The sequence below is a fragment of the Pygocentrus nattereri genome, chromosome 3 (assembly GCF_015220715.1).
Source record: "Pygocentrus nattereri isolate fPygNat1 chromosome 3, fPygNat1.pri, whole genome shotgun sequence".
In the NCBI taxonomy this organism is placed as follows: domain Eukaryota; kingdom Metazoa; phylum Chordata; class Actinopteri; order Characiformes; family Serrasalmidae; genus Pygocentrus; species Pygocentrus nattereri.
Window position 1 is genome coordinate 38,679,815 of NC_051213.1, and position 17,374 is coordinate 38,697,188.

At 41.5% G+C, this 17,374-nt stretch overlaps 2 protein-coding genes across 2 annotated transcripts in view; one reads left to right on the forward strand and one right to left on the reverse strand.

Annotated features, from left to right (window-relative positions):
- Window positions 1-1,381, forward strand: part of gbx1 (gastrulation brain homeobox 1) — a 3,968-nt gene extending 2,587 nt beyond the window's left edge. Inside the window, exon 2 of the mRNA XM_017723282.2 lies at window positions 269-1,381. Within this exon, the coding sequence (XP_017578771.1) occupies window positions 269-813 (545 nt within the window). The 3' untranslated portion in view covers window positions 814-1,381. The remainder of the gene's footprint in view (window positions 1-268) is intronic.
- Window positions 1,382-6,461: 5,080 nt separating this feature from the next.
- Window positions 6,462-17,374, reverse strand: part of agap3 (ArfGAP with GTPase domain, ankyrin repeat and PH domain 3) — a 188,182-nt gene continuing 177,269 nt past the window's right edge. The window contains exons 17-18 of the mRNA XM_017723284.2: window positions 10,453-10,708; window positions 6,462-9,670 (exon numbers count right to left, since the gene is read on the reverse strand). Coding sequence (XP_017578773.1) covers window positions 9,455-9,670; window positions 10,453-10,708 — 472 coding nt within the window. The 3' untranslated portion in view covers window positions 6,462-9,454. The remainder of the gene's footprint in view (window positions 9,671-10,452; window positions 10,709-17,374) is intronic.

A 17,374-nucleotide genomic window follows, 5' to 3' on the forward strand; every position in this document is an offset into this window, starting at 1 on the left:
AACAATCCTACATAAAGCAAAGGCTAAACCTCTGCAGCTTGTTGGCTGTAGCTAGTTGTGGCGATTACGCAGGTGACATGTTGCCATTTTAACAGTAAGTATTGCTGAAAGTCTTTTAATCGTACCAGGATAATAAAACACCCTGAACTGAAAATGAAAGAGGGGAGAAGTGAGTCTGGGTTTATCTGGTGAGTTTGCGCGCCTGAAGTAGCGGAAAGAGCAGCTAATGCTAATGCTAATCACGTGCCCTGTCCCTCCCCCTCCGCAGGTGAGACCAAACTGTACAGCTCAGACGACGAGAAGCTGGAGCTGAAGTCGGCGGAGGCGGTGTGCAGTGACAGGGACGAAAGCTCGGGCGGCGACAGCGAGAACGAGAGCTTCTCGGACGGCGCGGCGTGCGCTCCGGGCCACGGGGGCAAGCTGAAGTCGGTCGCTGGAGGAGGAGGAGGAGCGGGAGGAGGGCCTCGCGAGCCGCTGCCTCCGGGCGCTTCGGCGGCCAAGAGCCGCCGGCGACGGACCGCCTTCACGAGCGAGCAGCTGCTTGAGCTGGAGAAGGAGTTCCACTGTAAGAAGTACCTGTCCCTCACCGAGCGCTCGCAGATCGCGCACGCGCTCAAGCTCAGCGAGGTGCAGGTGAAGATCTGGTTCCAGAACCGGCGCGCAAAGTGGAAGCGCATCAAGGCGGGAAACGCGGGCGGGCGCTCGGGCGAGCCCGCCAGGAACCCCAAAATCGTGGTGCCCATCCCGGTGCACGTGAACAGGTTCGCCGTCAGGAGTCAGCACCAGCAGCTTGAGCAGGGAGCCAGGCCCTGAAACAAACAAACAAACAAACAAACAAAACAAACAAACAAACAGACAAACAAAAAAACTCCTCTACCTGCTCCAACAATGAAATGCATGAAGCACAAAGAAAGGAATTAACTCGAGTATCAACATGGATTTCACCTTTATATCAATTGATGGTTTTAATACGATATTTTGTCGAGGTTTTATTATTTTTCTCTGCCCCCTCCAAATCTTAAGTGTGTCCCTGTCTTTAATTTATTGCTTTGTACATTTGTAAATATTAAAACGTGTCTGAATGACACACATGTGCACTATGGAATATGACTGTAAATGGACGTTTTTAAGAGTATTTATAAGTTGATGTTTAGTTTACTTATCTGCATGCACACACACACACACACACGCACACACACACACACACACACACACACACGTTTTAAGAATTCCCTTGAACGGTTGTAAAAGGGCATTTTTTTTGTTGTTGTCCCACAGATTTTGCATGTGTTGTTCATATCATTGCAGTCTTCAAGAGGCTATTTTCCCATTACTTTTGTGGAAAAATCGGTGATTGGTTGAAATAAATAATCAAAAGACTACAAAACGCACGTGCTACATTTGCAGTGATGTGACTAGTCTTAGAGAAAACGGTTAAATTGTTTGTAACGTTCAGTCAGGCTGGGAATCAGTGCAGACAGAAACACAGCGCTGTCTATAATCGCGACTCTTTATAAGCCTAATTATGAAGAACGACTCCATCACGCCTTAAATTAAGCAGGATGACGTAGCCTATAATTAACCAATAGATTAACTGATATGTTGCTATGGATGCGCGTGGTTAGTTAAGATGATAACGAGGTTTGTTTCTCTTTCTCGTTCAGCCTCATCACAAGGACTCGGAGACTCGGTGGTCTGCTGTGTTTGAGCTCAGCGCTTTAGGGTCAAATTCATTTTTTTATCTGGAAAATTACTGAAATATTTATGTCTCTCAGGCGCTCGGGGGACAATTACATACTCCACTCAGTTTAATATCTGCATTTATTAGCTACACAGAGGACAGTTTGGGGGTCTGCAGGGGGGAACTAAGTTTTCTTAAGTTCTTATTAATATTCAACAGGGAGTACAGCCCAAAACGTTAAACGGTCATGTTTAATCTAATTCAACAACTTCTTTTTTTCACTTATTTTGTGTTGTGACTTAACAGAACTGGCCTAATGTGGTTTACACGACGAGCTTCAATGGACTCAACACTGTAACGCTATCAGGTCAATTCTATTTAAGTTCAACCAGAAACAAACCTGTTCTCATCTTCTCTTTCTGCTCAGTTCAAACTAAAAAAGTCACCCATTTGTTACGCAGACCTGCACTGGATTTCTCTGTCTAGATCGGAGCTCGTTTATCTGGACTGGAGTCGGACTGTAAATTCTCAATACATTTGTGCCTTTAATTTCTCTGACCTCACGCTTCTCTTGCCAACACAGTTTAGTTTAAACATTGGAAAAATGGATGCATTGAATTGACTTTAACATCTACAGCATTTACACACGATGACATCACAGTTATTGCCAAAGTAGGTAAACTCACAGACAATTCTGTGTTGTTGTAATATATATATATATATATATATATATATATATATATATATATATATATATATATATAGTAAATTCAATGCGCCGATTTTTCCAGTGCTACTGCTCGTGAACAACGATTACAACTATAATGAAAAGTACCAATATTTCACTCCTCATGTTTAGAGGAATATTTCTTCTATCTTTGGGCACTTTAACTTCAAAAGCTCAAACTATTCTTACGCGTTGCTGGCTGTGAAGCTGAGCTCTGGGGAAAGTGCTCTGTGTCTCTTAAAAGGCTTCTCAATATTGAAAAGACATCATGCGCTCTGGATGCATCTGACTGCTGACATTATTTAGCGCTGAAATGAACACGCGATTTCTGCTGAATGTTTGGAGAACGCCAGGTGTGTACAAATGTTCCTTGTATTTAAGGGGACGCCCACTCACCTGCAGACCCCCAAATAACTTTTTTTTTCACATATTTTAACATCTAAAGCTCCCAAATGAAAACGAAATACGAAACCAAAGTCTTTCCTTTTCGTTCCGTGATGACAGAGAGATGAAAAAGAGAAAGAGAAAGAGAAAGAGAGAGAGAAAGAGAGAGAGAAAGAGAGAGAGAGAGGAGGTTTTGTTAATGAGTGTGAGATTCATTTGTCTCTCTTTAGGAGGCCATGTTGTCAGAGAGGAGAGTGATGGATCCCTACACTGGTCATATTCACCTAACAGTAATGATCTTCAGCATCAATCACTCTCTGTCTCTCTGTCTCTCTCTCTTTCAGTAGTTCTAATGCTAAGGGGTTTATACCCCAGGCATGTATGCAATTATATAAAACTTTTGTTCCTTTAAAAAGAAAAAAAAAATACATGATATACAGTAGTTATTTTATATATATATATATATATATATATATATATATATATATATATATATATATATATATATATATATATATATAGTACTTAGAGGAGCTCTTGTTAAAAACCAGTTTGCGCAAATTAAGTCGCAGGATAGCGTGAATATTCATACAGCAATTTCTAAAAAAAAGTGAGAAAAAAGGTTTAAAAAGCTAGTTTTCTTTTACTTTCAAGCTACAGAGCGAGTTAAAAACCAGACCTGGCGTCCGAGAAACCAACCCAGGAATCATTTCGGCTCATTATTTGTTTCACGTTTGACACGAACAGATTCTTTACAGGAAGGCGACTCCGCAGTTTTAGAGCAGTGACGTCTTTGGGAACTCACCGTTTAACCTGGACGACCCAAGACTTTCCTTCTCCTAGGTGTGCTGAGAAGATGCAGGTCGTCAGTGGGCGTCACGTTAGTCCCGCTGCGCCCGGACCGCCAGGGTTCAAGGCCGCCGCTGTCCGTTAGGGCGTCTCGTGTACGCGCTGACATTAGCTTGTGAGTAAGCATGCTAATGTTTCTAAGTAGGTTTTTAAGAACCGTGTTTTAAATATAACACAAGTCCTGTGATAAAACATTTTATCTTTCAACACCGGATCAACTCCGCGTCGAATTAAGATCAGAAAAAAAAAAACAATTATACACAATTATAAACCGAAGCTAGAAAGCTAATTCTGTAGCGGGGCGTTTTTAGCGCACGCTTTAGCCAGCTAACGAAATGACTTCACATATCACAGACTCTCACAGGTCGCTAAAGTTAAAAACTAAAGTTAGATCTTTCCAGTTAAAACCAAAGTCAGAACTTTTCCGAGGCACTTAAGTCAGCCGTTGGGACTTGCTATTATGCGTCATAACTGCGGTGTGTTTTCAAGCTTTAGCGCTAATAGTCAGGATGAAGTTGACATTGAGGTGGGAAGGCGCGCGCACTTCTGTGACGGAGCATCTGAATCCACTTTATAGGCCTCATCCAAAGTCATACAGCGAGGCTGGACTTGTTGAGCATTTCTGGTATTACCACAGTTTGTCATACAGATACTGTAAGTTGGTGTATAAGCATATTTACACATTTACAGAAATAGGAAGAAAACAAACAGGATAAACTAAGGATAATAATAATAATAATAATAATAATAATAATAATTACAGCTGGATCAAACCTAACATTTACTGTCAGTATAGGTTTGTATGAGCTCGAGCATTTGTGCAAAAGCTATGATAATGAAGCACTAAGTCCTCAATGTAAATAATCTGAAAGTAGTTCAAGTAAAAAAATTATGCTTAACAATCATTAGTAATAACAGCAATGATCACAGTATCCCTTATTTAATGGCTAGCTTGCATTTGGAATGTACAATCTTGTCCATGAAGCTAATGACATTAATATTAATGATATTAATAGTATTAACAACTCTCAGCTCATTTAAGGACAGTAGAATGTGATGAGTAAAAAAAATCTTTCAAACTGCATTTATAACTAGGAAATACAGTCTCAGCACTTCCCAACATGGCTCCATCTCTTACTTCAGGTAAGAGATCAGTAACAGGTGCACTGTGTGGGGGAAAAAAAAAAAGCTTATCCATGCAAAGAAATGAGGGAGTATCTGCCCGGAATCTTCACAATAATATCGCATTTTGAACAATGAAGAAGATACCCCATTGTTTTGTTGCACTTGCAAAACTAAACAGATTTGTAGTTTGCCTGCTATATTACTGCTGTATTAATACACTTAAGTCAACATCATGCCTGTACTTTCCATTACCAACAAATTCACATAGACAAGAAACCGGCAATAAAACTGGCACACTCATTTTCTTTAATTCTGGCTTTCATTTTACAGTTTGGCAAACTGTATTCTTTAAGTTAACGGAAGAAAAACCTAAGCTTGAATAAAATCTTATTTGTTTATTTTCAGTTTACTTTGTTTAATTAAAAATCAGCTTTCATCAGCATGCTAATTATAACTGCTAGGTAGATTGCTTAATTGCTGTTTATCTTTGTTAGTATTAGGGTGCTATTACCAAAACACACAAGTGAGATATTTCTTCAGCTTTTCTTAGCCTGTGGTGCTGAAGGAGACTGTAATGAAACAGCTCCAGGCCCTTGTCTCAACCAGCACAGAGTGAGAGAACCAAAGCCTGCTCAGTTCCCCTGTCCCCTTGAGCGTATTCATCAGAACCCGGACAGCCAAACAGATCCTGGATCAGTGCTCCCAAACTTGCAGCATCTGCTATCTCCAACATGACACTTTACATGCCTCTAAAATTAATTGTTTAATTGCTTTGTTTCCATCAATGTATCGTTACCTAACAAGTCCCCTATGCTAAGCCATCCCTTGAAGTGCTCCCACCCCTCTCTCAAGCAGCAGTACAGACTGCAGGTTCTCTGAGGCACCGGCAGCCAGGCAGTGCTCTACAGGAGAGCATCACGCTGGGCGGAAGCCTGAATCCTGGGGAGTGTCTGGGGGACGCCCACGAGGCTGAAATATGGGCAGATGCATCAAATCGCACAAGATAAACAAGCGATGAATTTCATCAGGGCCATCATAGCCTTAATTTGGCTGCCTAATGAGTCAGATCCAGTGGCGGAGATAAAAGTTGTCAGAGGCGCGGCTCTAATGAATTTCTTGCCACTTGTAATCAAGGTTGGCTGTCTGAGGAGCAATGATTAATGGAACCCTGGAGGATTCCCTCGGCCTTCGGCTCTCATTACGGCTAATGCATTCTCAAGCAAATTAACGTGGGGTGGTGAGGAGGGGAGAGAGAGAATGAGAGAGAGCGAGAGAGAGAGAGCGAGAGAGAGAGAGAGAGGGGAGGAGGCAAGAGGCAGACAGCACAGCAGGGATAAATGTGAGAAGTGAAGATGAGAGGAAGACTGAAAGAGAGACAGGTGAGGGAGAACAGTAGGGAGAAGGTGAGGCACCATTAGATTTTGGGGGCAGTTGTGAAAAGATGTGGTGTGAAGGCAGAGTGAGAAAAACGGAAAGACTGATTGTAGCTGTGATAAATAAACAAGAAAAATCTACAGAAGAAAGACACAATGGAAGGTGGTGGAGTGTTCTATGAGCAAGAAGGAGAAATGAAGTTGAGAAAGCGAAAAAGACAATAACAGACGCACAGTAAAAGGAGAGGCGAATGGATGATTGAGTTGAACTATTATCCGTGTTTTACATTAATGAATAAACTGATTAATGCAAGTACAACACTTAAGCTGTCTTATGGTATAAATCATTTTATTGGAGTGTTTATTATGTCAATAGCCAGCCAAGCATCCAAGCACACAACAGCTAACTCTCATGAAGTCACTTCATCACGTTCAGAGTGTAAAAACAATGGAAAATAAAAAAAGACAGTTCAATAAAAGCAACAACAACAAAAAACAATATTTACATCTGGCTTTTATAAATATGTCAAATGTACAACATTTTATACAAAGTACCTTTGACGGTCAGATGTGAGGGTGGACACATCAAAGCAAAGTACCTAAAATGAAAATGAACCAAACTGATAGAGGGCTAATATGCTCTTTTGATGACGAGAATATGGCTAGTTTTAGTAGAGAACAGTGCAAGTACTCATAGCAGTTTAACTGATGGTTTTAATGTTTAGAAGCCTTTCCTTTCTGTAAGACTACTAATACTACTAGCAGCCAACTCCACTCTGCACGGCAGATCATGTTGTGTAGGACTGTGAGGGCTGGGGAATGTTGATTTTTTTCTTCCACAGTACCCCATAACTAACTCAAATATGTGCTCAGAGTCTATGAGAGTGAGCTGATGTGACGATGCAGATGTTTCCTTTATTGGCACAGGTTGTGACTGTGATTCTTTCTGAATGATGTGAATTAGCCAAATTGCATCACAGGAAGCTAAAATATGAAATATGATCAAATTTACAAGAAAAAAAAACAAAAAAAATAATAAAAATGGCCAATTCAAAATCCACAAAACTTTAAAAGGTCAACCTGTAATCCTTGCAGTAGTAGATAGACCAAGAGACGACGGGAGTCCAGCACAGTTTGGTGATTTCCTTCTTCTAACACATTTTAGAGCCTGTTAATTAAGTGATGAGTTGAATCAGGTGTTTGAGGAGGAAGATTAACAAAAATGTGCAGGACCCAGAGCCTCCAGGACTGGAGCTGGGCACCCCAGAGCTCAAAAACGTTACCCTGGCTACAAGTCATCAAACTAATTTTTCCTTATTAGAATTCAAATCTAAATTCAACCCCCAATTTCAAATCTGCTGGTAGAAAAATAATGCGCAACAGTCCTTGAAATTAAGTACACACGTTAAAATTCCAAATGAACTAAATGTAATTGTTCACAAAAATGAAATTAGTTGCTATATATTTTTCTTTACCAACTTATAAAACTGTTCACACTGATTACAGTTAAATTATGCTAAAAAGTGTAACAAACCAAATGAAGGAACAGAGGTTTTTACTTAGCTCCATCATACAGATTGTTACGCATGTCCAACCAAATGATGACAACGAAGCTGTATTGTATTTCCAGGGACAGTTAGACAGGGGTGTAGTTGATAACTTATCCTCATGAAGGTGGATAATTGGTTTATATTATGCATGGATTAATACCTACATTAATGTACCAAATGCTCTGCAAACACAAAATACTGCATGGTATTAAAAAAAGAATATTAACAGGTCTTATTTCAGCTTTCTGAAACAGAGCAGTTTTGAAAGTGTCCCACTTTGCTACTACTTTCTCTCTAAGCTCATCAGCTTTACTGACTTGTCAAAATGAATGTTCTGTCAGTTCATATAGAAGACTAAAGGAATAGTTTGACCAAAAAATATATACTAACATGGCTAAAGTTAACACAAATCAGTTAGCATTGCACAACTGAGCTGACGCTCATTGACTGCAACTAGTGTTCATTTATAGCTAGCCGTTTTAGCATTTGTAGTCAAACTATTCCGATGAACAGCACCAGAGTGCTGAACACTCCTCACATCCAGTTATGACAAGCCTTTCTTCTGCTAATAGTTTAGTACCTAAATGGGAGTGGATGAGGCTGTCAGAGGGAAAGATAAGGGAAAGATAAGCTACTATATACACAGTTCTGTACATAATCCTCTGTACTGTCCTCGATCCACTATTTTTAGAATACTATTCTATATCATTATGCAATACAAAATGGTCATGTCCGTATCAATGTATGATCAAGTATGGAGGAGGTAAACAAGCATTCTCTTTCTCTCTCGCGCTCACACACAAACACACACACACACGCACACAGAGGAGTTCACAGCAAATATAATAATACCTAGCATGGGTTACTGGGATCTGCCAGTGAAACGATCTCTCATTTAAAAGGAGTTTTATATATGGAGACCCCAGTGTCACACAGTCATGAGACCACTTCAGAGCCCTCCAGAAATCCATCTCACAAAGCCCTGATAATGACACACTATTCTCAGGGTAATCATGCCCTTCAGGTTTTCTTTTTTCTTTTTTTTTGGTCTGACTGAAGAGGTATTCTTAGCAAGCCATCTAGTTTGATGATCACTGAAGAAATTCTTGGATGAGATGAATGCAAGAAGGAAAATTAAGTCAGATGAGTTGTACCTTGTTAGATGGAGCAATCACATAGGTTGAAGTCTTCCTTAATCAGCTTACAGGGCTCTATTCTGCAGTGTTTTTCTTTTATCTAACTTCATAGGAAACTTGCATAAACGCATGAACTTAAGGGGAAAAAAATCCATCATTAGTATAGAGTCTGACCAAAGACTATGTCATAGGTAATATATAGTGTGGATTCTGAACTGAAGGGTTGAAACATTTCTCCTCTTACCCTCCTGACCAATCCTTTCTGCTACACATTTCTCCTACACTCAGTTAATGGATTCATGTTGCAGGCTGTCCATGGATATTAGGATCTGTCACAACAGCACAAGTTATGGATAGAGAGAGGGGTGACCTTGCACATCTGCATCTACACAGTTAAGTCTAGACTTGACACAGTAGCAATGGTCAGCAAATGGGGTCACCGTGTCTTGGCCAAAAGATGGCATTTCACAAAAGTAACCTGGAGCTGACACGGTGAACAGTGGAAGTTCATTGCGAAACCATGTGGACACAGTTGAAGGCAGGGAAGGAAGTCACAGTATCAGGGCACTGGAACACTCAAGGCTTACAGTATGGGTTCGGGTGTGCATGGGAGAACGTCCTCCCAAGGTCTACATGATACTGACACTACGGTTGAGCTCGCACTGTGCATTGTTGTTGTTGATATTGGGGTTGTGCCGAGTGGTGGTTGGTGTGGAGAGGCCGCCACTGTCGGAAGGGCATCCATGTTGGATGAGGATATCAACACATTCCTGACTTCCTGCCCGCCGAGCATAGGATAGGGGTGTCTGACCCCTGGCGTCACGACTCTTCACGTCTACGCCATACTGTACAGAAAACAGATTTTAAAAAGGCAGGGAAAGGATTAATTAACAGCAAAGATGTTAGTACTATTGAAATTACATATGGAATAGCTTATTGACAGTTTTAGAAGTCATTTTAGTACAAATGAAGTCTTTGCGCTATCACACTACTCTACATAATACACTATATGTAAGTAAATGAAGTACAACATAAAATAATTCTTGACTTGAATGACCCTAGTGATGGCTTTGAATTAGTTTACACTCAGTTACCTTTTCAAATTACTGGATTTGTGAGATGCTATGATCTGAACATTATGCTAAGATCAAATATGTGGAATAAAAATGCTGCGTATAATGAAAATGTTTACATATTGAAATATATCTTAAGACTTCAAATTCAAAACTGATACCCTACTAGGGACCCTCAGGGCATCCAAGGCCAACCCTGCAGTTATTGTTGAACTACTCTTATTTCATTGTTAAATCCAACCTGTAGATTTAACCAATTGTGTTTTTGACCCAAAGGCCTAGCTGTGATGATCACAGTTTGCCACTGTGCTGGGTACACACCATTCCACATGGTTTTATTATGTTTTCATCAGTTCCATCAGTCTAACAATACGGCACGTCGACACTGGATCCTTTGCACTGTGTCTTTTAAATGTCCACTTCCTTAATAGTGTGCAGTGGAAAGGAAGAAATTTAATGTCTCATACAAGCAGACATAAGGTGTAGTAACTAAACAGAAGCTTTCATGGATACTAAGTGGACATGGATGCTGACCCTCGCCATTTGGCCCTTACCCAGATGAGCAGCTGTGTGATAACAACATTTGCCATGGCACAGGACAGATGCAGGGCGGTGCGTCCATCTCCATCGCCATAGGTCTCGTTGACTTCCTCCTTGGTACCATGAGCCAGCAGGAGCACCACCAGCCTCAGGTCGTCCTCCACCACAGCCCGCAGCAGCTGCTGACCCAGTGGTACATCTGACTGTGGTAGCCCCACCAGGAAGAGTTTCTGCTCATACTTCGCCCGGATCCAGCACTCCTTCTCCTCCCTGGAAGAGATTATTATAGATTATTAAAGACCCTACAGGTGAATGAAATTGTAAATTCCTTTTACAGACACAGCACCAATAGATACATTTGATGTTTATATGAGTTTACGCTGTTGCTGACAATATCTGTTACAATATCTAAAATGGGTCGAAGGATAATTATTAAAATCACTTTCAATTGCAACTGTTCAACAAGTTCCAGTAAATGGAACTGACATACCATGAACCACAATGTTGTCTCCACCTTCAAACAAATTCTGCATTTGCAAATAAGGGCGAAATGGGCCAAATCCAAAATCCTAAACACAACAGTCTTGACGCACTAATATTTATGCCCCCCAAATTTACATACCACCAGTCCATGTTCTAGCACAGAAGGACAAAATGACAACAGAGCAACAGCAATGGAAATGGCAGACTATTTGCAGAAATTGTACCATCCTGGCGGTAAAGGGGATGACAACACTTCATGTCCTTCCCAAGGAGCCAAACTATCAACAGGCATGGCTGATGTTCATCTTTAAATGTGGCTGAAGATGGCTTCCTATCTGCCAGCTTCTTAATCAAATGTTCTGTTCCACTTTAAATGTAGATACAGCTTGTATAGGCATCAGAATGTAACTACGGTATCATTTAAAATTTGCAAAACAAGCTGGTGAATAGAAAGCCAACTGTTTTCCACGTACTCTCTATGTAAACATCAGAGAACAATTTTAAAATACTGGATAAATGTTTCACGTGGAACATTTAAGCTCGGTTGACAACAGATCTTCTGAGGGAAGGTTTTGTTTTCATGGGAGTGATCCCTTCTCCAAATAGTTACTTTTACACTGAAATGTTCATATCCCCTCATGATTTAATTGTTACCAGAAAAACAAAACTAAGAAAGTTTAACTGAGGGATCAGTGAAGGAGCACAGTGAGTAGAGCATGATAAATGCAGCAGTCTTGTGTATATGTTTGAGCACTCCTGAACAAATGAGGTTTTGTTGAAGCTAAACCCACCAAACTTGGTTCAAGGCTTCAGGTTACGAGTCTGCGGTGTGCTAGTTCTTTCCGGAGGAACAACGTCCATCTTCAATAGTCAATAAAATACATCTACAGCTCTATTCAAATATTTGTTTCTTCTCTAATTGATTTTCTATCTACATCTCTGTTCCACACAAATCCCATTACTTCCTTTTCAGGCCATTCAAAGTTCAAATTAGAGCTAAAAGGAATGCAATGATATTTTCACAATTGTCTCCTCACTGAAGATTCCATTCATGATCAGGTTGTTGAGATGACCAGTGATTTGGCTTTAGATTCACACACCTAGACAGATAATCTCAATTACGCACTCTTTCGTCTGCTTTATCCACCAAATGCACACAGCGCACTCCTCTGAAGCCACTGCTTCAGCAGCGGGAGGGTTAAAGCCTGGTTGGCTATCGAAAGGTTACACATTGTGAACAGCATGTCTGCAGTGGACAATACAGGAAGGAGGGGGGCATGTTTTTATCGCTGCTGTCACTGCTGTCACTCTTGCTCTGCAGCTACCCACAAAAGAGCCCAATCTACACTGGCCCTTCAAGCCTCGGGGGGCCGCCGGCAGCCGTCCAGATCGAAGGGCCGAAGAAAAGAGAGTAAGGGAGAGAGAGAGGTTTTCGTCAGAATGAAGCTCAACTCAGTGCTCAAGCTTCACACTTCTATCTGTCTCTCTCGATCTAGCACCCCTCCTCTCCTCTCTCTATTCACCAAGTGCCGCAAGAATCGAAATCGATAGCTGGCCGTTTGGAGCATGCTCAGTGTGGTGGTGACCCGGTGACCCCATGCAGTGGACGATAAGGGAACTAGAAAGGGCCCGTTGTTTGGCTGGGATGGGTGAATGACAGAAAGAAGAGGGCGAGAGCCCGATAGGGCTGAAGAGAGGGCTGTGGCGACGGGTGACGGGCATCCCTTGAGACGCCCATCCTTATGGGCCTGAATATAACCACATTCATAACATCTCCAATCGGCTGATAAACAACAAACAGCGCTCAGCTGATAGACGCCAGCGGGCAGATAAACTCCACCACCAGTAGTGAGAGCCATAATGCGATTCATTTTTTCTTGAAGGCACTATTGAACAGCACCTTTGCCGCAAGTGAAGGAGTTAATCCTATAACACTTGCTAATTCTAGGGCTAATTAGGTGTTTGTGCCTAACAGCATCCAGTGCCACCTCTTCTGAGGTGACAGAATTGAGGCAAATGGTGAGACTCTGTATCACATGTTAATTACAGCAGCAGTGATTGGAGGGACAATGGTGTCTAAATGGGGCCACGCCCCCTCATTATCTCCCGGACAATAACAGGAGACTCCAAATCAACGGCTACTTCTTCTGACGGGGGGCCGGCCGATATGTCAACTGCCAGAGCCATGAGAGAAAGAGTGAGAGGAGGAGAGGGAGAGGGAGAGAGAGGGGGAAGGAAGCGAGTGGTTTAGAGAAGAGTGCATACCAGACACATGAGAGGAGGAAAAAAACAAATGAAAGAGATACACTGAAGGCTCTGCTGGGGATTACTGTTGGGGTTTGATGATTTACTTAGCAAACTATTCTTTGCAATGTCAGATCATTTGCTATAAGGTAATTCAAGCAGAGAGTCATTTAGATATTTATGTTTCAAATGAAATTAGTAAATAACATTTTTTACTTAAAAAATCAAAGAGCAATAAAATAATGATAAAAAATAAACAACAATATATTAATACTTTACAGGATACAAATGTGTATCTTTGACCGAATCCAGGGCAAAACATTAGAAAAACGTACAAGGCAGGGAGCAGTAATGTGTTTTTAAATGTTAACTAAATAATTCTTAATGTATTGTAAGAACACAGTGACACTTGTATTAAAGCCCAAACTTGCACTGTAGCCACCAGAAGACTAGCTCTGATGCAAACAGAGGGCAATTCCTACACTGTTATCTACCTGCAACCTCTGTTGTAACATCAGCATAAAGTGGCCTAGCAGTTTCACAGATTCCTGTGAGATCCCCACTAATCACATTTTCTTTGACAATGTAAGATCTGAATATTAAAGAGAGTTGTAACAGTGCATTCTAAAAGACAAGGGAAAGGTTTAAGTATGCAAACATCTTTTTGTTGCTGAGGCACAAGCAATTTCCTGTGTCCAAATGCTTTGTACAAGGCTGGGGAAAGTCACTGCTGCAACAATGGGTCGAGCTAATTAAGAAGGCTGCTGCTTTAACGGCGTTTCCTTTAAAAATCCCTGGCTGCTCTTTACCGAGAACAAGGCCACAAAGCCATTGAATAGACTCTGGCCCCAGTGAATTGCTCTCCAATGGGCATGAGAGTGTGTGTGTGTGTGTGTGTGTGTGTGTGTTGTAACCCCCCAAACCTCCTTCAGCAGTCACTCTTTCAAAGCTTGTTTTTCTTTTGAAGAGGTGGTGAGAGAGACCCACCCCATTGTTATCTTTCTCTTCCTTTGCTCCTCACACAGAAAACATACGGCGGCATGGAGAGAGAGCCTTCAGAAAGGAGGCAACTGTAAGAGAGAGAGAGGCCCCGGACGTTTTGACTGTGCGGTTTGGGACAGAGATGAAGGGCTCGACACAAGCGTAATGAAGCGGAACGCCGTTCACCAAGACGCCCCAGAGTCATTAACCACAAACACTTCAGAGTCAGTCAACTCTATGAACCTGGCACTTACTTTTTCTTTTCCAGTTCACCTAGCTATGATGTATAATGATCACATATGAGCATTATCCTTGAGGTTATTTACCGCAAAGGCTCCTTGGTGCTGGTTGATATGAATAAAGTGTAATATCATAATATTTTCATAATATAAACACATTGTAGTATTCTGGTCTTAGATTATATTTAAGTTGGCATTAATAAAGTTAATGAGCTCATGCTTCCTGTTATTCTGTGCTAAAATGACATCCTACAAACCTGACCTGGCATTTTCTGATGAAACTGTTCTATTTTCTCCTCTTGAATTACACCAAAGTAAATCTGCGGAAATGGGGATGCTGCTATTTTAATGGAATAAAATATTAGTGATGCACCAAAATATAAATCCTTGGCTGAAACCAAAACCGAACTTCAGGTGACCCCCCAACTGAAAACCAAATACCAGAAAAAAAAGTTGACAATAAAAAGTCTACATAGACTATACTTACTAATAATTATTACCATGCATAGGACACAGTATGTGCTAGGAGACCATAGAGAGAAAAAAAAAAAACAATAGTTGGTCATCTAAGGCAATGAATTCCAGTGTTTAGTTGTACTACCTTTTTTTTTTTGTCATTTGCATTTTCATACATTTAAAAACTGATACAGATGGTATCGTAGTGCTAACAGGGACTTTCATCTGTTTTTTCACAGTACTTGCATATTGAACCGGATGCTGTGTTTTCAAGTGAAATCAAACAGCAATGCTGTCTGTAGTCACAGGTTTTCAAACAGCAAAAAAAAGACAAATGACCACCAGAATGAAAAATAAAAAAATAAACAATAGAATTAACTGCATCGAAAGACTAAACTTTCTCTGTCGTCAAGGAAGTATTGCACGCGTTGTAACCTACAAACAAGAGTAGTAAGTTTGTTTTTCGGTAAACTGTTCATATTTATTGACAGCTCAACTTTGTCTTTTTGAGAGAGAAAAGAACTGAAAGATTTCATCAGGAATAAAAGTGTACATTCTTTATTGCCTTGTAGTGTCTATGTTTCATAGGTTTTTTTTTAATCCCACAACAATAAATGAAATGGTAATTGGAATTTTCAGAAATTTTTCCTTTGTGCATCACTATGCATTGACGAGCTCAGGACAGTGAATGGAACAATGTTCTAATCACTTTCTCATTCTCACCATCATTCATATTAATTGCCAAGTCTTAGATTTGGACACCTTATTGCACACCCTTTTAATCGTTGTTATTTCTGGTATAGGCGATATCACCCAGCACCACCAAAAGCCCAAGAAGTCTGTGGAACTTGGAGGGCTGCCGTCTGTGATGGACTCTTGCACTCCTGCATCCGCCACACTGATGTAAACATCTACAGTCGCTCCTGTGTTTGGAGAAGGTATAGACGCTGGAGAAGCAGCAACAGGCGGCTCAAATGGCTCAGCCCTGGCCACTTAAAGCAGGAGGAAGAGCAGAGCGGTAATCCCGCCTCTGCCTTCTGTTTGAAATGGAGCCCCCGAAAACAAACAAGGGTCCGCCGTGCGGAAGGCTGTGGGAGAAAGCTGAGAAGCCTTGAAAAGGACACTTCCTCTCGGCAGGAGGAAGGAAAATAAAATGAGATGCTTTAGCATGTCAAAAGGGAGAGAGAGGGAGGGGTCGGGAGAGAGAGAGAGAGAGAGAGAGAGAGAGAGAGAGAGAGTGAGAGAGTGAGAGAGAAAGAGAGACAGAGAGAGTGAGACAGAGAGAGAGAGAGAGAGAGGGAGAGAGGGAGAGAGAGAGAGGGAGAGGATTGTAGGAAAAGGAGTGAGGAGACAGAGAGGACACTCTCCGTGGGGGTGGGGGGTGGATGAGGGGGGCTGTTACATTCAGGAAATCAAGCCAGTGGCTACCCCCCTTAGACACACACACACAGAAAACAGCCTGGTACAGATGCTTGCTCTGAATTGCAGGGTTGCTTGGGGGACAGAGAGGGGACTCTACAGGGAGGGAGAGAGAGAGAGAGAGAGAGAGAGAGAGAGAGGGGGAGAGAGAGAGAGAGAGAGAGATGGAGAGAGAGAGAGAGAGAGAGAGAGAGAGAGAGAGAGAGAGAGAGACTCAGTTTCAAAGGAAAAACGTATTTCATCACTTTCAGCTTCCACTGAACAGGAGCTTCATCGTTTCATTGCAGGCTGATGATGGTCTTGACACAAACAAGTGCTAGTGGGATAAGTTTTTTATAATCATGTTTGATATCATGCATACAAATGCACCAATACACTGTAATATGCATAAAATCAGAGCGAGTTGGGAGTAAAGAAAAAGTCAAAGAAAGAAAAGAAAGAAAGTGTTAAAAGGGGCTCAGTAAAGGAGGGTGAGAGGATGTGGCTATATTGTGAGGAAGTTCCAGAATAACCCACACCTAATAAAGTGGAGAACGGCAGAATGATTTTCTGGCCCTACCCAGCGAGTCAGCAACACATGAGCGCACCTCAATGCAGCAGGACAAACAGGGATAATTACTCAGCCTACACACAAACATTGCAGCTTCCCCCTCCTAACGGCACCCTCGCTCCCCATAGAGGGCTCACTCTGGAGAAGCAGCTATTAAGGGAGGGCCAGAAAGTGGCAAGTGGCTCAAAGGGTGAGGATACAGGCCTATGACCATACTTCTGTCACTTAACAGTGAAGGATCCAGAGGTGAGAGAGGAGCAAGTTGCTTTCTTAGTAAGTGGGTTTGGACATCAAGAGGAAGGTAACTAATTAATGTGCGCATACGCAAACAACTACAGTCGAACAATGAATGACTTAATAGCCCCTTTGGCTGGAAATTTAAATAAATGACAAGGAGTCTCTGAATTTGACTAACATACTCAATCCACTACTTAAAATGGGTTACATCTAATGCTGACTTTAAATTTTAACAGGCGTGTAAGGACACATTACTGAAATTTCCAATTGTATGGTGTATGTAGATACACAAATGGAAGCATTTCTGACCATTGATTTGCCTGTATG